This window comes from Erinaceus europaeus, chromosome 16 (genome assembly GCF_950295315.1).
Source record: "Erinaceus europaeus chromosome 16, mEriEur2.1, whole genome shotgun sequence".
In the NCBI taxonomy this organism is placed as follows: Eukaryota; Metazoa; Chordata; class Mammalia; order Eulipotyphla; family Erinaceidae; genus Erinaceus; species Erinaceus europaeus.
Genome location: NC_080177.1, coordinates 45,513,863 through 45,538,627, shown reverse-complemented (window position 1 = coordinate 45,538,627; position 24,765 = coordinate 45,513,863). Strand labels below are relative to the sequence as shown.

The 24,765-nt window shown below is 37.7% G+C and overlaps 1 protein-coding gene across 2 annotated transcripts in view; it reads right to left on the bottom strand.

Annotated features, from left to right (window-relative positions):
- SOS2 (SOS Ras/Rho guanine nucleotide exchange factor 2) overlaps window positions 1-24,765 on the bottom strand; it is a 120,463-nt gene that overhangs the window by 37,686 nt on the left and 58,012 nt on the right. For both annotated transcript variants that reach the window (XM_007535794.3, XM_060175009.1), the window contains 8 exons: window positions 18,418-18,561; window positions 14,970-15,080; window positions 10,184-10,282; window positions 6,604-6,731; window positions 5,572-6,227; window positions 4,984-5,065; window positions 3,078-3,200; window positions 371-474 (listed from right to left, as the gene is read on the bottom strand). In XM_007535794.3, coding sequence (XP_007535856.1) covers window positions 371-474; window positions 3,078-3,200; window positions 4,984-5,065; window positions 5,572-6,227; window positions 6,604-6,731; window positions 10,184-10,282; window positions 14,970-15,080; window positions 18,418-18,561 — 1,447 coding nt within the window. The remainder of the gene's footprint in view (window positions 1-370; window positions 475-3,077; window positions 3,201-4,983; window positions 5,066-5,571; window positions 6,228-6,603; window positions 6,732-10,183; window positions 10,283-14,969; window positions 15,081-18,417; window positions 18,562-24,765) is intronic.

Sequence of the window (24,765 nt, the reverse complement as noted above, 5' to 3'; positions counted from 1 at the left end):
TTTAAAAGTATAAACCATTTCACACAGGAGTAAGATTAAATAGAATAAGAAAACGGAAAAAATATATACATATATTTAATTTGTTGAAGGAATGGCAACAGTGAGATGAGATAAAATTAAAGGAGTTAAATTTATTAAAGAGAACTTTCAACCTTGTTAAAAGAACAAGTCTCCTAAAAAGCATAAAAGGCAAATTTTTAAAATTTCCAGTGGTTCTAAACATTTATGAGCTCTTTTAGAGTTGATAAACGTTATTATAAATGTTACACGAGCTTTTTTAAAATGAAAAAGTTCAGCTTCTTAAGTCACACAAATTTTAACATAAACTCTTGTGTGACACAAGATTCAAGCAAACCTTTAAATAATATACCTCTTACACTTGAAATGAAGGTTTCTAGTCTTTCAAGTAACTCCAAATCTCTTTCAAAGTCATAAAAGTGGTGTTCAACCCAGTGCCGAAACACATTCAAGATCCTGATAAAATGGGGGAGGGGGGACGACACACATATTTTAGTGAAACTTAAAACATTCAATTGCACTTTTTAAAAACTCTTCTAATGTCAAGGTGACAGATTTATTATCATGGGTTAATGTAACATTTAGTCTTTGTGTTTGTTAATACCTTAAACACTTCAATAACATAAAGACAATATATTTCCAGATTTTTTTCTTAAAGTAAACACTTTAAAACATGTATAAGTAGAGTCTGGCAGTGGTAAACCTGGTAAAGTGCAAACATGATAGTGTGTAAGGACACATATTCAAGCCCTTGGTCCCTACCTGCAACTGGAAGCTACAGAAATAGTACAACAGTGTTGCAGGATACCCCCCCCACCATCTCTCCTTTTCCCCCTAAATTTCTATCTTAAGTAAAAATTTAAAAAGAACTTTAAAAACATAGATCAATTATGTATAAACATTAAAAATTGTGGCTTCTGTACTTAAGTACTCATAATGTTCAGGAAAAGTATCTTCATTCGTCTGTAAAAAAAATCTACCATTCTGTCTCCACTCCCTTATTTTCATTTCAAAATTTCTGAAAGAGCTGTTTTATTTTTAAACACTATAGAATGATTACTCATAACCTTACAGAGACTTATTCAATCTATACAAATACAAGCTTCCGCATTTCACCACAGATTGCTACAAACACATTTCTGTTATTCCAATGAATCTTGGTTAGCCCTCAATGATTAGAGAATATTTCAAGAAATCACACGGTAGGGGAGAGAGCATGATTATGTAAAATACTTTTGTGTTTGAGGCTCTGAAGTCCCAGGTTCAATACCTTGCACTACCAAAATGCAGAGCTGAGTAGAGCTCTGGTAAAACAATAAATAAATATAGTAATAGTAATAATTTAATGAAAAAAAATCACAGAATTGTTATCTAACACATACTAGTCAATTCAAATAATCATGCTTCGATTTTCTCTTTCACCCGAGTTCTATAGCATTCAGTGTAATTTAAAAAATACTATCATGTAGAAGAAAAATACGTAATTAAATCACCAAAATGAACAACCATTTGGTTATCAAAAGACATTACTAGGGACGCCAAATTGTGTCTTGCGGACGTTTACCATACGGCCTCTTCGACCTTCTACGACTCCATTACTATTGGAACTATTCAGCTCGTCAACGTATATAAGCCTCCCAGTGCCTCGTGGGATAACGAGGTCCTGCCTAGCCCCATCACCCAGCCATTTACGTTGGAGACTTTAATAGTCATCACCAAGACTGGGGATATTCCTCCACTCGTGCTGACGGCTCTATCTTAGCCGACTGGGCTTCAGCAAATGACCTCTCCCTATTATACGATCCCAAACAGCCAGGCTCTTTTCACAGTGCTAGATGGAATAAAGACTCGTCACCCGACCTGTGCTGGATTAGCACAGTCAACGGCCAAGCCTTTCCCGCTAGGAGACAAGTTCTCAAGATCTTCCCGCACAGTCATCACCGCCCAGCTATCATCCACATTGGTCTCCAGCTCCCACTGATTCTGTGCTCGGAGGAAACTAAGATGGAACTTAGTAAAAATAAAAAAATACTACCTTAGGAAGTCTGAGAGATATGGGCTTGAATCCCAAAATATCACTGCCTTCATATGACCTATCTCAAATTACTGGATTGTTGGAAAAGTCATGATGTAATTTTTCTCTCCCTTCCTTCTTTTCTCTCTCTCTCTCTCTCTCTCTCTCTCTGCCTCCAAGGTTATCACTGGGGCTCAGTGCTGGCACAACGAATCCACTGCTTCTGGAGGCCATTTTTTATATTTTATTTTACTGGATAGGACAGAGAGAAATTGTGGAAAAGAGGGAGAAAGAGAGGAGGAGAGAAAGATAAGACACCTACAGACCTGCTTCACCACTTGCAGAGCGACCCTCTTGCAAGTGGGGGAGCCAGGGGCTCGAACCAGGATTCTCGAGTGGGTCCTTGTGCTTCGTACTATGTACGCTTAATCCAGCGCACTATCATCAGGCGCCCATGACCTAATCTTTCTATGCAAAAATGCGTTATGACTTTTTCGACAACCCAATACATTACTATGCTGCTAAGTTTTAATTTCTTCACATAGAAGTGAAAATAAGAAGTGAAAATAGTGTAGTGAAAATGAGATAAAATGGAAGAAGCACATAGTGTATAGTAAATACTGTCATTAAGCATTATTAAATACATTTTTAGAAATGACTGAAATTATTGTTCAGTAATAAATAGCTATATGTGGGAGAAAAGTAGGGAAAGAACTACAATTTTCATAAATGTTATAAACTTAAAAAAAATTCAGGGTTGTCAAATGACAAAAATGGTATAAAAAGGAAAAAAGGTAGGGGCAGATGATAGTAGTCAAATATAAGATTTTATAAATTTCACTTAATAGGTATCTTGGTCTAAAAGCTCACATGCAAGTAATAACATGTCTTAATTAAGTTTCTTCAAAATATTTAAAAATGACTCGGAAAGTCTACTTAATTGTCACAAAATTAAAAATACATGTTTGAATTAAGAAATAAGACTTCTGTGCTAATAATAACAAAAGATAGAATAGCACATTAAAACATAATATTCAAGCCAAACCTAAGTTGTACTGGCTGGACATATTCCTTTCGAAACCTTTTAAGGTCTGCACTGATTGGCTGCTCTCCTTTCTCTACTGCCAATTTATCTGCTTCAGTGGGTTCTGGCTCGGGAATTTCAAATCTAAAAGAAAAACAAAATAGAGATATGTTTTTCTGCTTATGTATACATGAAAATAAGAAACAGGACATAAGAAAAAATATTTTAACTACGCAACTGTCTTTTCTAGAACTTATATAAAAATGCCCTTTATTATGGTTTTATATTCAGAAGAAGAAGAAGAGGAGGAGGAGGAGGAGGGGAGGAGGAAGAGGATGAAGAAGAGGAAGAAGAAGAGGAAGAAGAGGAAGAGGAAGAAGAAGAAGAAGAAGAGGAGGAAGAACTAGCAGTCATCAACATGAAAAAGGTCAACTGAAAAGTTCAAAGATAAGAAGTTAAAAGAACCACCATAGAAAGACAGAAATAGGCTGGAGGTATGAATGCGTCTGACAATGCCCAGGAAATAAGCAATTACTGAAGCCAGACCTTCCACCTTCTGCAACCCATAAGGAATTTTGGTCCATCCTCCCAGAGGGGTAAATATTCAGGGAAGATGACCAGAGGGCTCTGAATTTCAATTTCATCAGGACTCAGAGAGGGGGTGGGGTGGGGGGGGTGGGGGGGTGATATTGTAGGTGGGAGGCAGAAGAACACTCAGAAGTAGTATGTAACTTAGGAAGAGCAGGCAGAAGAACCATAGAAAAAATGGCAAATATATATATATATATATAATAGTTAACCCATATCTGTGATCTTGGGAGAATTAATGCAGTTTCCAATGAAGGGAATAGGGACACAGAACTCTGGTGATGGGAAAGGTGTGAAATTATACTGCTGTTATCTTAGAATTTTGTAAATCGATATTAAATCACTGATTAATATAACTTAAGGACCAAACATACCCATCCAAAAATATTTGTGTATACCTATGTTTATAGTCTTTATTTATTCGTAGATACATTTTGAAAAATTCCAGTGTCTCTTTCAAGAAGTCTTGAACAGTTGATAAAAAAGGTGTCTTCAGGGTTGGGAGATCACTTAATTGGTTAAATGTCAACCCTGTTTGCAAAGAATATTGGGTGAATTCCCAGAATCACATGGGAGCACAATGGATGGCATGGAGCTGCTCCATGGATGGTGGAGCTGTGCTATTGCTTGTCTCCTCTCTCGCTTTCCCTTCTCTCTAAAAAAAAAAAAACTGAGTGGAAAGTTGGATTGGGGGGGGTTGTACATGCTTAAGGTCCTGGGTTAATTTCCCAACACAGCATTAAAAAAATATATATATTACAATATAAGTATATAATATATATTTAATTCATATATAAGCATATATTATATATATAATGATACATGTAATTATATATAGTATATATTATATATTTTAAATCTTTTAAACTTGATTTTTCTGACTATCACTATACGAATTGCTAGGGGTCGGGCGGTGGCGCAGTGGGTTAAGCGCATGTGGCGCAAAGCGCAGGGACCGGCATAAGGATCCCGGTTCGAGCCCCCGGCTCCCCACCTGCAGGGGAGTTACTTCACAGGTGGTGAAGCAGGTCTGCAGACGTCTATCTTTCTCTCCCTCTCTGTCTTCCCCTCCTCTCTCCATTTCTCTCTGTCTTATCCAATAAGATGGAAAAAATGGCCACGAGGAGGAGTGGATTCATAGTGCTGGCACCAAGTCCCAGCAATAACCCTGGAGACAAAAGAAATTAAATTAAATTAAAAAAAATTTTAAGTGATACATCAATTTAATGTTAAATTATGTTCAAAGCTATTTGGACACATACTAGAAACCCAAAACTTTTCAAGGTTCAAAACAATCAGCTTTTATAAAATGTTAATGTAAATAAAGTATTTTTCTTACCGTTCAATCAATAAGCTTAGCAATTCCTGTGGCTTACAAAATGAACGATATGTAGTAAGAAAAGTACGAACAAAATTGGGATCTGAAAAGGCAAAGCATAAAACAAGTTGTATGCTTAACTTACTTAGTATAATTAATTCAAAATACTACATTTTGTAGGCTTTTCTTTATTTTTTAAATTCTGACTTCTCTCACTGTGACTCTTCCAACCAACTGTGGTATTTCTTAGTAAATGAGGACTATTCAAATTGAAGATTCATGAGTATACAATTTTATGAATATTTTTTTAAAGATTTTATTTATTTATGAGAAAGACAGGAGAGGAAGAACCACACATCACTCTGGTACACGTACTGCCGGGGATCGAACGTGGGACCTCATACTTGAGAGTCCAAAGCTTTATCACTGTGCCACCTCCCAGACCACATGAATATTTTATAATTATTTTGAGACATTTATTTATTTACTCCTGTTGATTCTGAAGTATTCTTTTTACATTTTAAAGGCAATCCTCACCTCCACCCCCAACCCCTGACAAAGCTTCAAGATCCTGGGCCTGGGTAAGCACTTGTAATGAACTTCACATACCTGCATACATATGATATGTTAACCTTTCTATTAATTTCACCACAGTTCCTCCTTTAATAATAGGAATTCCACTTCTACTTTGCAAGTTGTCTTCAAAAACAATGTTTTCCTCAGAGTCTTTTACCACAAAACGATACACTTCTGGACGTGGTAACCTCAGTGGTTGCTCATTTTCCTCTTTTAATAATACTGAATCTAGCATTCGATCTAGAGTACTACGATAATGAAGAGAAATAAGTGCTGCCATCCAATTATTTTTCTCTTCTGCTGACTTAGCAGCAAATATTATGCTGTTTTCATCTTTGGATATTAACTCAAAAGCATGTTTGCATTCACAAGTATCTTCTTTATCACATATTTGTATTTTCCTCATAACAAATTTTTCTTTTAATCTGTATTCAGCACTACTGTAACCTGGAAGGCGAGACTGACTATGATTAGCTTTACAACTGATCATTAAGCCATCAAAGAGAAAGATGTGCCTTTCGTGTTTAGCACCAATTCTTGTCAATGGACCTTCCATAATGAATTCATTACAACATTGTCCAATATCTTTGCCTTCCCATCCATCTATGTTTTTCTGAATTTCATTCATTTTTTTAATAGCCAGGTGCTTGCTTCTTAACTGACGGTTATAAAAAGGGCAAACTGGATCTCTAAAAAAAAATAATAATAATAAAAATAATAAATTTAGCTTAGTTACTTACATCTGCTAACTTTGCCATTATATAATAATTCCTTAATTCCATTATTGTGAAAGAGAAGTACTTTACATTTTTAATCCATAAGAACTAAGATGGCAAATACTCTTAAATTTCTTATACAGGCTCTATGATTAAATCTTTCCAATTGTACTACATATATAAACATATGGCACAGTAAGCTTTAAAAGACCAAAAGAAAAAAAGTAAAACAGAAGTACAACATCCAAGAACATATCAATAATGATAAATAAGACCTATATAGAAAGCCAAGTATTAAATATATGGGAAATATATGGAAGCAGTCATATTCTCAACAGGTTGGAATTACCCAGGTCGGCGTCTAGGTGAATACTGCTTGTAAATTCGGTCCATACTACCTTGGAGATTCATAAGAGCAGTAATAGCTTGGTTCAAACATTCTCTGTCTTCTTGCTCTTCACTACATGCTTTCAATTGCTAGGAAAAACAAAAGAGTGAAAATTAAACTTTCATTGTTCAATCCTTTCCCTTCTGTCTGATTAGAGGAAGAAGCAATATATTCTAAATTCTAAATCTATTTAATAAACACCTACAACTGTATGTAGGTATGTTTCTTGATTCCCTAAAGCTTATTTTTACATGTATAAATATAATATAGTTACCATAGCAACAAAAATCGCCACTCTGAACAATACCTGACCATTTCCCAGATATATAAAAATATTTAAAAAATAGGAAAATGTGAAGTTTACACGTTACTTTTACCTGTTAGTAACTGAATAGAGAAAATAAGATCTTATATTCTCTAGTGATTAAATGTTTAATCATTTTAAAGTCATGAAAGTTTAAAGAATTATTTATATGACAAAATAAAACATATTTTTAGCACTTTACCAACATAAACTATTTGTAAGCAGCATCACATAAAGAAGGCAACTGATTTTTTTTTCTCTCTTTTACCAGAGTGCTGCTCAGCTCAGGCCAAGGACTACACCTGGAACCTCAGTCATACTACCTCAAAATTCAACCAATATAATAAAATGAAAAGTCTATGGAAGTTAATATTCTATATTATTAAATCTTAGCAATTTATTTATTGGGTAGAGACAGAAAAATCAAGAGGGAATGGGAAGATAGGGAGGGAAAGAGAAAGAAATGCACTTGCAGCACTGCCTCACTGCTCATGAAGACTCCTCCCCCCTTCAGGTAGGAATTGGAGGCTTGAATCCAGGTCCACGTGCATTGCAGTACGTGCACTCAACTGGGTGCACCACTGCCCAGCCCTCCAAGACTTAAAAAAAAAAAAAGATTTATTAGGGGAGGAGAGTGGAGAGGGAGAGGGAAAAAGGACATCACTCTGGCACATACAGTGCTAGAAGGGATCTGTCTCAGGATCTCATACTTTCAAGTCTAACACTCTAGCCAGGTCACCAATATTTTACACTTCATCTGAGTTTTTTTTTTCTTTTTAAAAGGACTTTATCTTTACTAGCTAAAGCAACTCAATTAACTCTTATTGAAATAATGGTTTATCTTTTATAATGAACTTCATGATGTTATTAAATAACTTACTATTAAAATGTCAACTAAATTAAGACATAATTTAGTTTAGTGTTAGAAAAAATGTTAGAAAAAGACAGTCTATAGTCAACACTCAGGTCCAGCAGAGAAGCAATTACAGAAGCCAGACCTCTACCTTCTGCACTCCATAAACATCTTTGGTCCCTACTCCCAGAGGGATAAAGACTAGGGTACCTTCCAATGGAGGGGATGGGATACAGAAGTCTGGTGGTGGGAATTGTATGATATTCTATCTCCTATCCCACAATCTTATTGATCATTATTAAATCACTACTATAATAATTTGTATATTGAAGTAAGGTATTTAAAGCCAAGAACACAGAGGAACAAGTCAGGAAATACTATAGTGGATTCAAGTTTGGGTGTGTAATTTCACTAAACTATTAAAAAAGACAAAGCTATGTCTTTTGAGACAACATGGATGAAAATTGTGGCAACTAAAAAAAAAATCAGAAGGTGTAAAACACCAGATTAGGGAGCCAGGCCATGATGTATTTGGTTAAGTGCACACATTATAGTGCGTAAGGACCTAGGTTCAAGCCCCTGGTCCCTACCTGCAGGGAGAATGCTTCACAAGTGGTGAAACAAAGCTGCAGATGCCTCTCTGTCTCTTTCCCTCTCTATCTCCCTCTCCCCTCTCAATTTCTCTCTATCTCTATCTTGTAGTAAATAAATTAGTAAAAAGATTTAAAATTAAATAGCAGATTATTTCACTATTATGTGGACTATAAATCAATACAGCAAACAAACTACAAAAGGACATAAAAAATAATAATTATACTCTGTAAAACATGGTTGTGTTAAGGGTTTGAATGGATGAAAGTCATTTTGATAGTATGATATTACTGATACTTTCAGTGGTGGATTTGGTAAGATCTATACATAGATAGATGTGAAGTTCATATGAAAACAGTTTTGCACATCATTGCTAATTAAATATAATTGAATTTAAGAAGATTAATAGCCAAATTTTATCAAAAAACAAAGTGAATCTAATTTTTAATTAAGAAAAATAACAGGGGGTTGGGCGGTGGCACAGTGGGTTAAGCGCATGTGGCGCAGAGTGCAGGGACCAAAGCACAAGGACCAGCATAAGGATCCCGGTTTGAGCCTCCGGCTCCCCACCTGCAGGGGAGTCGCTTCACAGGTGGTGAAACAGGTCTGCAGGTGTCTATCTTTCTCTCCCCCTCTCTGTCTTCCCCTCCTCTCTCCATTTCTCTCTGCCCTATCCAACAACAAACATCAACGATGGCAATAATAATAACCACAACGAGGCTACAACAACAAGGGCAACAAAAAGTGGGAAAAAATGGCCTTCAGGAGCAGTGGATTCATGGTGCAGGCACCGAGCCCAGCAATGACCCTGGAGGAAAAAAAAAATTAGTAAATTCTTTAAAAAAGAACAAGAAAGGAAGAATGCTGAACTGCATGGGGAGGGGAACAGACTCTAGCGGTGCTTTCCTTAATAAATGAAAGCAACAGTGATCAGGGAGGTGTGTAGTGGATGGATATAGCATTGGACTCTTAAGCATGAGGTCTGAAATTCAATTACTGGCAGCACAGTTCAAACCCCGGCAGCACATATACCAGAGTGATGTCTGGTTCTTTCTCTCTCTTCCTATCTTCTGCATAAATAAACAAAATAACTAACCTGCAATGATACTGAAAGTATTAAAAAAAAACTTTTAACAGAATTTAGGGCAATGTTACATTTGTTATCGATTACTTATATAAAATGAGAGTTAAACAATCATTGTGTTTCCAAAAATTAGTGTAAAAGTGAACTCCTTCTTGTCAGTAGTTTGAGAGTCTATACAACGGAAGTGACAGATAAAGATATCTACTGTTTGAAAATGATACAAAGATAAGAAATACAGGTTTTTCTCCATGGTCTGTGGAAAAAGATGTTTTTTATTATTATTTGCCCCCAGGTTATCGGTGGGGCTCAGTAGCTGCACTACAAATCCACTGCTCCTAGAGGCCATTTTTTCCCTTTTGTTGCCCTTGTTGTTTGTTTATCATTGTTGTTAGTGTTGTTGTTGCCATTGCTGTTGTTCTTGTTGGATAGGACAGACAGCAATCGAGAGAGGAGGGGAAGACAGAGAGGGGGAGAGAAAGACAACTGCAGACCTGCTTCACTGCTTGTGAAGTGTCACCCTGCAGTTGGGGCGCCAGGGGCTTGAACCGGGATCCCTACACTGGTCCTTGAACTTTGCGCCATGTGCCATATGCGCTTAACCCATTGCGCTACTGCTCGGCCCCCTAAGATGTTTTTTTATGATTACTAAAAATAAGTTCTGAAGTCTCATACATACAAGTACTTTTGGTCCAGGAAGTTTTCATCTTACCTTTAATAATTCAAAATAGTGCCAGCAATGATACACTGGCACCAGCATAAGGCGTGGTAGGACATAACGAACTGCCTCTTTAAAGCCATCAGCAATGGACTGTAAAGCAAAAAGACGTAACAGTACTTTACTTATATCAATACCATAACAATAGTGCCTAACAACACTGGAATTTAAAAGTACAAGATTAGACTTATCAAAACTATAATGGAGGGTGTATTCTATATTAAGTGCTGAGCTGAACCACCAGCAACTGAGCTGTCTCAATGCTCACCATATTACTTCAGCACTTGTTGTAAATGCATTTTACTGGAAGAGAGGGAGTCCATAGAGGGTTTCCTGTAGGGGAAACCCAACCCCATTCACCCAAAATGCCATAATCCATTTGGCTGGAGACCTGGGGATTACTCTATAATTTTTCTTCAAAAGTTTAGGCTTCCATAAACCCTAAAAAAAAAAAAAAAAACCAGGGGCCATGGAGGTGTTTTAACAGTAGTGCATGTATTATGCATGAAATCCTTGTTTTGATCACTGGTACTACATCAAAACCAAGAAAGATAAAAACAAATAGACCGGGGAGTCAGGAGATAACGCACTGGGTTAAGTGCACGTGGCGCAAAGCACAAGGACCAGCATAAGGATCCCTGTTCGAGCCCCCGGCTTCCCACCTGCAGGGGAGTCGCTTCACAGGCAGTGAAGCAGATCTGCAGGTGTCTATCTTTCTCTCCCCCTCTGTCTTCCCCTCCTCTCTCCATTTCTCTCTGTCCTATCCAACAACAACGACATCAATAATAACTACAACAATAAAACAAGGACAACAAAAGACAATAAATAAATATATTAAAATTGAAAAAAAAAAACAAATAGACCATCTGAAATGGTGGTATGGTCTTGGCTCTTTTTACAGATGTGCACGTGTAAAAATTCTGAAAAGCTATATGCCTTCTTACACATTTTTATGTCATCATTTACAATATTTAAAATTGAATTGGTTTATAAAGGATGTATTTTGGAGGATGATTTTTTTTTTTAAGACGTAGAGAGAGGGAGAGAGTAAGAGCACAAAAACATCACTCTGAAACATATGATGCCAGGGATCAAACTCAGGGCATCAACATGCCATCTCCTGGGTCACAAGGAATGATGCATTATTACAGACATGACTTTTTCACATTCACTTAAAAAAAAAAAAGATTAAGCTTCAGACTAAGCTCACTGAATTTATGAAACACACCATACAGCTTAGCCAGAAAAGTCAATCCAAATCATCGGAATAAAAGCTAAGTTTCTGTAGAAAACCTGAATTCATCCTTAAGTTCAACAGATATCTGAATATCACAGTTTTGGTTAATTTAAAAAAATTTTTTGTTTTTTAAAAGGAAACACTGACAAAATACATAAGATAAGAGGGGTACAGTTCCACACAATTCCCACCACCAGAGCTCCGTATCCCATCCCCTCCCCTTGATAGCTTTCCTATTCTTTATCCCTCTGAAAGTATGGACCCAGGGTCATTATGGGATGCAGAAGGTGGAAAGCCTGGCTTCTATAATTGCTTCCCCGTTGAACATGGGCATTGGCAGGTTGATCCACATTCCCAGACTGTCTCTCTCTTTCCCACGTTGACAAAGAACAGAAAGGGAAATTCAAAGCAGGATTTGACTGTGTTTGGAGTGGGGCACCAAAGTAAAAATCTCTGGGTTAAGGATGAGGGTGAATGTTCAGCTTTACTGGAGGGGGGTGGATAATGAGATGGGACACAGCCTTACGGTGGTGGGAATGGTGTTTATTAACTTGTAGTCCTATTAACTTGTAGTCATATAAGTCACTATTTAATTACTATGAGAGGGGAAAACTGATTGAATGTCTCAAATTTTTTAATGCACAGACCCTAGGCTGAGTCTTTGATATGTTGACTCTCTTAAAAGCTTAGACCAGGGAAGCAACTGGTGGCTTTACTCTATAAGACATAGCTATATACAAATAATAGGACATAAATTATGGTGATGTTGTATATGATACAGCAAATCCTAACAAGGAGATTTTCAAAGTTAACCCAATTGACAAAATAATTTGATTACAGCAATAATTATTGCCTTCTTAAACCCTAAGACAGCAGGAGCCTCCCGCTGCCTCTATGGAGCCTATATTTCCCCCAGTCTTGGAACCTCTAGGGTGGGGCTCACTTTCCTGCATGACTCTCCCAATTCATACCAAATGATACTGCATCTGCCAATCCCAACCTAACCAACGCAACAAGTACCACCTCGGCATGCTTCACTTCAGACTATGTCCAGAGATGTCAGGCGTGGACACTCATTTAGCCTCATTACTCTGGTGAGACCTTTCCTTTTGTAGGATTCTCTAATTCCATTTGGTTAATTTTTTAAGGTGACATCAAGGAATGAACACAGGGTCTTGGATGTTAGTTATATAATTTAGTGGCTACCATAGGCCAATTTTTCTTCATTTTTTCATTAGGAGAGGGGCAGGGTGCTGTCTTTGTTGATCTCACAGCAGCCTATGACACGGTTTGGCACCGTGGTCTCCTACTCAAGATCTCAAGATGCCTGCCTCCATGGGTGGCCAACACTATATCGTTTCTTCTCCAAAACAGAAGATTCCGGGTGCATCTGGGTGACAAGTCTAGCAGATGGAGACTTGTCTCAAGTGGCCTCCCCCAGGGCTCTGTTCTGGCTCCTACGCTATTTAATATTTACATCAATGACCTCCCAGAAACTTCTTCAAGGAAGTTCATCTACGCTGATGACATCTGCTGTGCAACTCAGGCATCAAAGTTCGACATCCTCGAGGAAACACTACGAAAGACATGTCTCTGATATCTGATTACTGTAAAAAATGGCGACTAATCCCTAGCACTGCAAAAATGGTATCATCTGTTTTCCATCTACACCATGCCTCGGCCTCGCGTGAGCTTAATGTGCAGCTTGGCAATACGAGAATCCGGCATGAAGCCCAGCCAGTCTATCTTGGAGTTACTCTCAATCGCACTCTGTCATTTCACAAACATCTCATAAAAACTGCAGCAAAGGTGGGCGCGAGGAATAACATCATTGCAAGACTGGCCAGCTCCTCATGGGGCGCGAGCACTTCCACACTGCGATCATCATCTCTGGCATTATGCTATTCCACTGCAGAATACTGTACTCCAGTATGGTTCCGTAGCCCCCATGTCCACTTGGTGGATTCCAAATTATATTCCTCCATGAGGATCATTTCTGGAACCATCCGTTCCACCCCGGTTCCATGGCTGCCAGTTCTTAGCAACATGGCCCCGCCAGATATTCGTCGGGATGCAGCATCATCTAAGTTCATTTCCCACGTCTACGCTTGACCGGACCTGCCAATATACACGGATATCTTCGCCCACCCTGTTCAACGCTTGACGTCTCGTCACCCAATCTGGTCCCCTACACCTACACTGAACTTCTCTGTTCCAGACTCTTGGAAGCAGAGTTGGCAGTCAGCTGAGGTATAGAACAAACACCTCATCACAGACTCCTGCAAGCGTCAACCCGGCTTTGACCTAGCACGTTATGATTGGGCCCTCCTCAATCGCTATCGAACAGGCCATGGCCCCATGGCCGGTGCGCAGCTATGTTCCATCGCTGGGGAGCCAGAGACGACCCGAACTGCCCCTGCGGCTACAGAAAGACTATGACCCACATAGCCAACGACTGCCACCTCTCCAGATTCAAAGGAGGTCTCAAAACTTTACATCAGGCTCAACCTGATGCTGTTGACTGGCTACGGAAGAAAGGCAAACGCTAGAAGAAGAACAACAATAAAGATTTGACCATACTTATACGCTCAGAGAGCCATCCTAGAAAATTTCCACAGGATGTTTCCACAGGAATAAGTAGTCAAATATCATAACTGTAACCTTCATTAAGTTAGTCCCTTTCAGTTAATCAAATCAATGAAGGATTTCTTCCTTTTTTTTTTTTTTTTTTTTAACCAGAGCACTGTTCAACTCTGGTTTATGGTGGTGCAGGGGATTGAATTTAGGACTTCAGAGCCTCAGGCATGAGTCTCTTTGCATAACCATAATGCTAACTCCTCCACCCAAGAATTCCTTTTATTCATCTAAGTGCAATACTGAAATCAATTTACCTGCATATTCATTAATATATTTATCTCATATACTATATTACAGGCAGAAAGAGAAAACAGTATGAGTATGTATGAGGATATTTTCCACCCCATACAATTTAAATTTTGACTAATGTAAAGATTAAGATTTGGAAATAACTTTCCATATTCAGTTCTATACCCTAAATCTTAAAGTGCCAAATTCCTTTGGTCAAATAGTATTTATAATGGTTCATTATAAAAGATTTCCACATTAAAAACAGATTGAAAGGACTCAAGACAGAAAACAGAAGACAATCTAAAATACACCTAGAATAAACAGACTTCTGAAGAGCCAGTGAAATTTTCATTACTTGTTTCTTGAAACTATTCTAGAGTTTCATAGATTTGAAGGATAAGATGATACAATATTATCTTTTATAAAAATATTCAATTTGTGGGCCGGGTGGTGGTGCACCTGGTTGAGCATACATGTTACAGTACGCAAGGACCCAGGTTCGAGTCCCCGGTCCCCACCTGCAGGGGGAAAGCTTCATGAGTGGTGAAGCAGTGCTACAGGTGTCTCTCTGTCTCTCTTTCCCTCTACCCCCCCTTCTCTCTTGATTTCTGGCTGTCTCTATCCAATAAATAAATAAAGATAATAAAAAATTTTTAAAAAGTTCAATTTGTTTACCTGAAAGTGAAGTGCCACTGCAGGTCTGGCCATCAATTTACTGAAATGTTCATTAAACTCTGGTGAAAGAATGTCCTGTGATAATGTCTCATAAGGATCAAATGCTTGCTCCTATTTGGGAACAAAAAAAAAAGGAAAATGTGTTAGGTTTAAAAGAACAACTTTTTTAGTAACATGGCACAGATTACTATGGACACGTTTTTATTCAAGTCCTCAACTAGGCTTTAGAATTTTTTTTTTTTTTGTATACTTCTTAGGACATATAATAACAATAGCTATAACTGGGGGAAGAATTTAAATAAAGTAAATAGCCTCAAGCAATAGATGACAAAAAGCTAAAAATAACTCATTGATTTTGCAGCCAAGTATCAAACTACTAAAATGCCTATGTATATTTAGCCTCAATAAGTGAGAAGTATACTTAGTAAAAAGATAGCTGGGATGTGAAATTTTAGTTAGGCTTATCTAGGTTGAAATGAGCTCACACTTAAGAGACATTTAAAAAAAATATTTATTTATTTACTCATTCCCTTTTTGTTTTATTATTGTAGTTATTACTGTTGTTGTTATTGATGTCATTATTGGATAGGACAGAGAGAAATGGAGAGAGGAGGGGAAGACAGAGAGGGGGAGAGAAAGATGGACACTGCCTGTGAAGCGACTCCCCTGCAGGTGGGGAGCCGGGGGCTCGAACCAGGATCCTTATGCTGGTCCTTGTGCTTTGGAGACATTTTTTAAAAATATTATTATGATATATACAGAGAGAAATAGACCAATAGGGGGGACTAGAAAGAGGAAGAGAGTCACCTGCAGTCTATTCCACCACTCATGAAGCTTCCTTCCTACAGATAGGAACCATGGGTCCTCACACACAGTAACTTGTGCACCTTACCCACTGTGCCACCATCTGTCACTCAACCTACATGATTATTGACAAAAAATGGTTAAAATATATTATGATGGTGGCAAGGTGTTGATGTACCTTGCTAAGCGCACACATTACAGTACACAAGGACAGGGGTTCAAGCCCCTTGTCCCCACATGCAGGGAGAAAACTTCATGAGTGGTGAAGTAGGGCTGCAGGTGTCTGTCTCTTTCTATCTTCCGCTCCCCTCTCATTTTCTGTCTCTATCCAATAAAATAAACACATTAAATATAAATATTATAATGTTTCCATGTTATATTTAAACTTTAAAAAGTATCACAAAGCAGTTTTAAGATGAAAAATGTTTATGATATAGTGAGCAAAAAACAGATTATAATATAGTGAGATTCTAGGGGCCAATGTTATATCCCAATTGTAAAGAGCATGCTTCAAATGTAGGAATCCATGGGTTTAATCTCAACCGCTCAATAACAAGCAAACAAAATAGCAAGTTGTACCTTGCAACTACACACACACCTAAATGCATACATAGTTATCTGTGGGGCAGGTATGGCAGCTCATTTAGGTGGATGCCTGCATGGTAATATATGTGATCCAGGATCATCTCCCCCCTCCCCCCTATAGATCAGATTACTGTGGCACTGAAGTAAGTTTGAATGCTGTGGTATCCCTGTCTCTCTTAAATAAAACAAAAATGGAACTGCCTTATGATTCAGTAAAACCACTCTTACGTCATTTATCCAAAGGACATTCTAACTCTAATTCACCTTATGTTCATAGTTGCTTTATTCACAATAGCCAAAGAGTGGAAGCAGCCTCCATCAATAGGCGACTGGCTAAAAAAGTTATGGGATATATATTCCATATATTCTTCAATCAAGAAAGATGATATTGTGTCCTTTGGGACACAATGGACGGAACTGAAGGTAAATATGCTTAGAAAAATAAGTAAAGGGAGTCGGGCTGTAGCGCAGCGGGTTAAGCGCATGTGGCGCAAAGCACAAGGACCGGCATAAGGATCCCGGTTCGAACCCCGGCTCCCCACCTGCAGGGGAGTCGCTTCACAGGCGGTGAAGCAGGTCTGCAGGTGTCTATCTTTCTCTCCTCCTCTCTGTCTTCCCCTCCTCTCTCCATTTCTCTGTCCTATCCAACAACAACAACAACAATAATAACTACAACAATAAAACAACAAGGGCAACAAAAGGGAATAAATAAATAAAATAAATATAAAAAAAAAGAAAAAGAAGTAAAGAGATGAAAGACTTGATGGTTTCACTCATGTGGAATCTAGAGATCTGATATACATGAACACAAAAATAAAACAGAAGCAAATAAACTGTTGTAAGAACTATGGTGGTTATCTTTGGGTGGTGAGAGGGTGAAGACACAGAACTCTGGTGGTGGTGGGGTGTGGTGTAGAACTATACATGGTAACTTTACAATCTTATAACCTACTATTAATTACAAATTTTAAAAAGGTCAAAAGATTCTGTGTTCTTTGCTGCACTATATTCTATGTTGCCATATTTTGACAATGTGTTACATTTTTAGTTTTTAGTTTTTTTATTATGTATTTCATATTTATTTGCTTGACTTTATTTATCATTTTACATCTAAAGTAGTAAGTAGATCAGAAAGGAAGAAGTTTTATTTTATTTTATTAGTGATTTAATAATGATCAACAAGACTGTAGGATAAGAGGAGTACAATTCCCACTACCAGAGTTCTGTATCCCATCCCCTATTCTTTATCCCTCTGGGAGTACAGACCAAAGTTTTTTTTTTTCCTGTTTTATTTTGTTTTTAAAGATTTTGTTTATGAGAAAGGAGAGAGAGGAAAGAAAAAAAAAACAAAAACAGACATCACTCTGGTACATGTGCTGCCAGGGATCAAACTCAGGTGGGAGGTCTGGCTTCTGTAATTGCTCCAGGAAGAAAGAAGCTATGAAGAAAATGTACCATCAGAAAACATTAAGTATTTTTTTTAATTTTTAAAAAATATTTATTCCCTCTTGTTGTTTCATTATTGTTGTTATTGATGTCTTTGTTGGATAGGACAGAGAGAAATGATAAAGAGAAAGATAGACACTTGCAGACCTGGTTCACCACTTGTGAAGCGACTCCCCTGCAGGTGGGGAGCTGGGGGCTCAAACCGGGATCCTTATGCTGGTCCTTGTGCTTTGCTTAACCCACTGAGCTACCGCCCAACTCCCAAAACATGAAATCTTAATGCAATTAGAATCTAACTAATTTTAAAATCATGTAGGTTGAAATTATAATGTTAATATTAAAATACTATATTAGAGTCAGGAGAAAGCTCCTAATCTAGAGTATACACCTTACTTACCTTCCATTCATTTAAATTTTTTTAATATTATATATACATAATTACTTTTTGTTTTGTTAATTTTTAAATTTGTTTAGTTTGCTACTGGTTAAATTTTAAGTATTTTTTCATTGTAGCTAGCAGTGTCTTCCAACTTTCATAAAGAATGTCTGACTAAATCTCTTATTATGGCATTTGGAACTTTAATGAGAATATAAAGAAGTTTTGTATACTCACTTCTGCCAAATCTTCAAAACAACTACCAGCTAAGGGATGAGGACTGCTTTCATCTGTCATTTCCACTGTATCTTCAATTAGACCTAAAAGTTTCACAGTCAATTCATGTATATCTGAAATGTTACTAAAAATCTTTTCAATATCCTGTGGAAAAAAATGAAAAGAAAAGAAAAAGAAAGCATAAGATATGAGTGGTTATACTCCCGGAGGCAGTGCACTGGATACAGCATTGTACTCTCAAGCATAAGGTCCGAAGTTTGATCCCTGGCAACACATGTACCAGAGTGATATCTGGTTCTTTCTCTCTCTCCTCCTATCTTTCTCATGAATAAATAAATAGAATAAAAAATTAAAAAGATATGAGTTGTTGATGATCTTGGATGAAACTTGAAAGAATTATGTTAAAAAAGAATGAGCTCAAAACACAAAATGAATCTTTTCAATATATAGGCTGTGTAATTGATATGCAGACTCAAAAGCCTAGATCAAGTAGATCAGAAGCAACCAATAGCACAGCTATATACAAGATACTGGGTACTGTACAGAAAACCCTAACAAAAGGACTTTTCAAAGTTAACCCAATTACCAAATAATGTGATGATAACATTAACTATCCATTGTCTTTTTGAACCCTAAGACAGCAGGAACCTCACATCTCCACTATAGAGCCTCTACTTCCCCCCAGTCCTGGAACCATTGGATAGGGCCCACTTTCCCGAATGCCTCTCCCAATCCATATCAAATAATATTGCATCTGCCGATCACAACCTAACCAACACAACGATTGCCACCTCAACATGCTTCACTTCAGACTGTGTCCAGAGACTTCACTTGTGGAATGACAACCCTTCAGCTTCATTACTCGGGTGAGACCTTTCCTTTCATAGTATACTCTAATTCCATCTCAGGTGGTTCACTTTCTAACAAAGTCCCAAAACCTAGATATACACCAGTTTCTGTGAGACAGAGCATATGTTCACACGTATCCATAAACTACTGCAAAATATATACCTGAAAGCAGAAGTACACTAGAGTTTGCAGTGAGTAACCCCCCCCCAACACTTCCTCTCCACTATTCTAAGCTTTGGGTCCATGATTGCTCAACAATTTGTTTGGCTTTGTATGTTAGCTCTCTTTTAAGTCACTAGGTTCCAGATGTCATCAGGATGCCGGCCAGGCTTCCCTGGACTGAAGACCCCACCAATGTGTCCTGGAGCTCCGCTTCCCCAGAGACCCATCCTACTAGGGAAAGAGAGAGGCAGACTGGGAGTATGGACCGACCAGTCAACGCCCATGTTCAGCGGGGAAGCAATTACAGAAGCCAGACCTTCTACCTTCTGCAACCCACAATGACCTTGGGTCCATGCTCCCAGAGGGATAGAGAATGGGAAAGCTATCAGGGGAGGGGAGGGAGTGGGATAGGGAGATTGGATGGTGGGAATTGTGTGGAATTGTACCCCTCCTACCCTATGGATTTGTTAATTAATCCTTTCTTAAATAAAAAAAAAGGGGGAAAAAACAAAAAAAAAAAGAATGAGCTAAAAAAAAAAAAAAAAAAGAAAGAAGTAAAAAGAATGGAATGAGATTAGCCAGAAGGAGAAAGATGAATATCCCATGATCTTAAGTTATAGATGGAGCTAAGAAACAAGGAGTGAGAAGCAAAATACAGGGAAAACCTGGACTAGATGTAGTCTGTTGCAGCAAGGTCAGGGATAGGTGTATGGGTGGCAGAACTGAGTGGGTATTAAAGAGATCTGATGTAGAGATCTGATGTACAATACTAGAGGAGGATCTAAACTGGTGGTAAGATTGGTGGCGTGCTGATGGCTATCATGGAAAGATGAGAAAATGTACCTGTGTACCACAAAAAAAAATTGGCAAATACATAAAAATATAGATAGTTGTAGAAATAGTAGCTAACCCATATCTGTGATCTGGGGAGAACTACTGCGGTTTCAAATGGAGAAAATGGGGACACAGAACTCTGGTGGTTGGAAAGGTATGGAATTATACCCGTCATCTTGTAATTTGTAAATCAATATTAAGTCATTAGTAAAAAAAAAAAAAGTTTTTAAGTGTACCTGTGTGACAACTGTCTTATAAATCATTGTCCCTAAGAAAACAATAAAAAAAAAAAAAGACTAAATGTAAGTAATTTAAGTGTTAAGGTTGTGTTTCTATCCAACTACATGGTAATTTATTCCAAAACACAATATATTCTTTTTTTAAAAATTCTGATTATTTACTTAATGAAAGAGAATCAGAACACATACAACTTTTTTAAAATTTAATTTAATTTTTTTCAGAGAGATGCACGGAGAGACACAGAGAGAGAAACACCTGATCACTGCTCAGCTCTGATTTACGGTGGTTCAGGGGATTGAACCTGAGATTTAGGAGCCTCAGGCATGAGATTCTGTTTGCATAACCTTTATGCTGTCTCCCCCACCCAACACCATATATTCTACAACAAAATTTCATGAATAAGGAATTTTTTTTAAAATACTGTAATTTTTAAAAAAAATACAATAAAAATACTGAAAAATGTAAACTTTATATAGTTTGTCAATAATTCTAAAAATATTTTATTGTTGATGATTCTAAGCTATATTTAACACAAAGAATATAAACATTTAAATATTCCTAAATTAATTGAAGTACTCAAAAACTTGATAAAGGTAATCACAGAGCTGGTTAATCACAAGAGGACATGGATGAAGATCTCATTCCTAACCCGAATTCAGTCTTGTGTCCTGTCTCTTGAATTTATAAATTAATTTCTTCACACCTATGGACATCTAATCTTTGATAAGGGGGCCAAAAGTATTAAATGGAGGAAGTAGGCTCTCTTCAATAAATGGTGCTGGGAAAACTGGGTTGAAACATGCAGAAGAATGAAACTGAACCACCTTATCTCACCAAAAACAAAAATCAACTCCAAATGGATCAAAGACCTGGATGTCAGACCAGAAACTATCAAATACTTAGAGGAAAACATTGGTGGAACACTTTCCCACCTAAACCTCAAGGACATCTTTGATGAAACAAACCCAATTGCAAGGAAGACTAAAGCAGAAACAAACCAATGGGACTACATCAAATTGAAAAGCTTCTGCACATCCAACAAAACTATCACACAAACAGAGACCCCTCACAGAATGGGAGAAGATCTTCACATACCATACATCAGACAAGAGACTAATCACCAAAATATACAAAGATCTCAGCAAACTTAGCACCAAAAAAGCAAATGACCCCAGCCAAAAATGGGCAGAGGATATGAATAAAACATTCACCTCAGAGGAGATCCAAAAGGCTAACAAACATATGAAAAATTGCTCCAGGTCGCTGATTGTCAGAGAAATGCAAATAAAGACATCACTGAGATACCACCTCACTCCTGTAAGAATGGAATATATCAAAAAGGACAGCAGCAACAAATGCTGGAGAGGCTGTGGGGACAGAGGAACCCTTCTGCACTGCTGGTGGGAATGTAAATTGGTCCAGCCTCTCTGGAGAGCAGTCTAGAGAACTCTCACAAGGCTAGACATACACCTTCCATATGACCCAATAATTCCTCTCCTGGGGATATACCCCCAGGATTCCATAATGCCCAACCAAAAAGATATGTGTACATCTATGTTCATAGCAGCACAATTCATAAAAGCTAAAACCTGGGAGCAACCCAGGTGCCCAACAACAGATGAGTGGCTGAGAAAGCTGTGGTATATATACACAATGGAATACTATGCAGATATTAAGAATAATGAACCCACCTTCTCCGACACATCTTGGATGGAGCTAGAAGGAATTATGTTAAGTGAGCTAAGTCAGAAAGATAAAGATGAGTATGGGATGATCCCAATCATCAACAGAAGTTGAGTAAGAAGATCAGAAAGGGAAACTAAAAGCAGGACCTGACCAAATTGTAAGTAGGGCACCAAAGTAAAAACCCTGTGGTGAGGGGTAGACATGCAGCTTCCTGGGCCAGTGGGGGGTGGGAGTGGGTGGGAGGGATGGGTCACAGTCTTTTGGTGGTGGGAATGGTGTTTATGTACACTCCTAGTAAAGTGTAGTCATATAAATCACTAGATAATTAATATGAGAGGGGGAAAATTAGTTGTATGTCTTGAAGTTTTTAAAACACAGACTGAGTCTTTTTAATATATAGGATGTGTATTTGATGTGCGGACTCTCTCAAAAGCCTAGGCCAAGTAGATCAGAAGCAACCAATAGCACAGCTATATACAAGATACTGGGTACTGTACAGAAAACCCTAACAGAAGGACTTTTCAAAGTTAACCCAATTACCAAATAATGCGATGATAACATTAACTATCCATTGTCTTTTTGAACCCTAAGACAGCAGGAACCTCACATCTCCACTATAGAGCCCCTACTTCCCCGTCCTAGAACCATTGGATAGGGCCCACTTTCCCGAATGCCTCTCCCAATCCATATCAAATAATATTGCATCTGCCGATCGCAAACTAATCAACACGATTGCCACCTCAACATGCTTCAGCTCAGACTGTGTCCAGAGACTTCACATGTGGAATGACAACCCTTCAGCTTCATTACTCGGGTGAGACCTTTCCTTACATAGTGTTCTCTAATTACATCCCAGGTGGTTCACTTTCTAACAAAGACCCAAAACCTAGATATAGACCAGTTTCTGTGAGAGAGAGCATATGTTCACACGTATCCATAAACTACTGCAAAATATATACCTGAAAGCAGAAGTACACTAGAGTTTGCAGTGAGTACCCCCCCTAACACTTCCTCTCCACTATTCCAAGCTTTGGGTCCATGATTGCTCAACAATTTGTTTGGCTTTGTATGTTAACTCTCTTTTTAGTCACTAGGTTCCAGATGCCATCAGGATGCCGGCCAGGCTTCCCTGGACTGAAGACCCCACCAATGTGTCCTGGAGCTCCGCTTCCCCAGAGACCCACCCTACTAGGGAAAGAGAGAAGCAGACTGGGAGTATGGATTGACAGTCAACACCCATGTTCAGCGGGTAAGCAATTACAGAAGCCAAACCTTCCACCTTCTGCAACCCACAATGACCTTGGGTCCATACTCCCAGAGGGATAAAGAATGGGAAAGCTATCAGGGGGAGGGGGTGGAATACGGGAATTCTGGTGGTGGGAATTATGTAGAGTTGTACCCCTCCTATCCTATGGTTTGTTAATGTCTCCTTTTTTAAATTAACTAATTTAAAATAAAAGAAAAAACATTGAACACTTGAGAAATCTCAAAATTCATAAAATAATAAAGGTCTTATTAAACCTAAAAATAAAAAAGGTACAAACATCATTCTCATGTTATAAATGAGAAAACAGCCAGGGGGTACTTAATTTCCCTAGACTAACATAGATGGTATACTAATACCTATGTCAAAAGCTTTGTAGGGGAGATTAAATGGGATGATCTCTTCATAGTTCCCTGGTATTAGGTTCTCCATAAATATGAGTTGTTTTTTTAAAACATAAAAGTAGGAACCAAAGAAGGAAATTAAGATCAAACTAAATCATTCATTCCTTTATCAAATGTTTACTATATACTATGAGCTGACTCAAATTATATTAATCTCAAAAGTCCACGGCATAGTTTATGCTAAAAAAATGCATTTAAATCTATATATATATATATTACAGACACAGAAAAAAAATTCATTCTTTCCCTTGGCCCTTCAATATTATGGTAGAAAAGATTTTAATTAAATCAGCCCTAAGTAAGTGAATTAAGACCTATAAAAATAATTCCCATGGGAGCATGGGGGTAGGGACACAGATTTTTGGTGGTTGGAATGGTATTAATCTATACTCCTACTAACTTGCACTCTTACAAATAAATATTTATTCAATGTGTCGGGAGAAATAGACTGAATATCTTGAGTTCTACATATGCATAGATTTCAGTTCAGAGTATATATATGTCTTTAGTCTAAGCTCTTAATGTTTCAAATTTGTGGACTGAATGAATTCAGACACTGGGCTTAAGTATATAAAGTATTTGTAATAATAACTTAAAAAAATAAATAAACTATAATCTTAGACCAGGCAGATCAGAAGCTGTTAGTATCCAAAATACAGTTATTTATAAATAGCATTAAAAGACAAAAATCATGGTCAAGTCTTATATGGCACAGTAAATCCTAACTGTGCGATTTTTTTTTCAATTTCTCTATTGGAGGATTAATTTTTTACAATCAACATAATAGTTTGTACATGCATAACATTTCTCAGTTTTCCAAATAACAACACAACCCCCACTACGTCCTCTGTCATCCTTTTCAGGACCTGTATTCTCCCCCTGACACACCCCAGAGTCTTTTACTTTGGT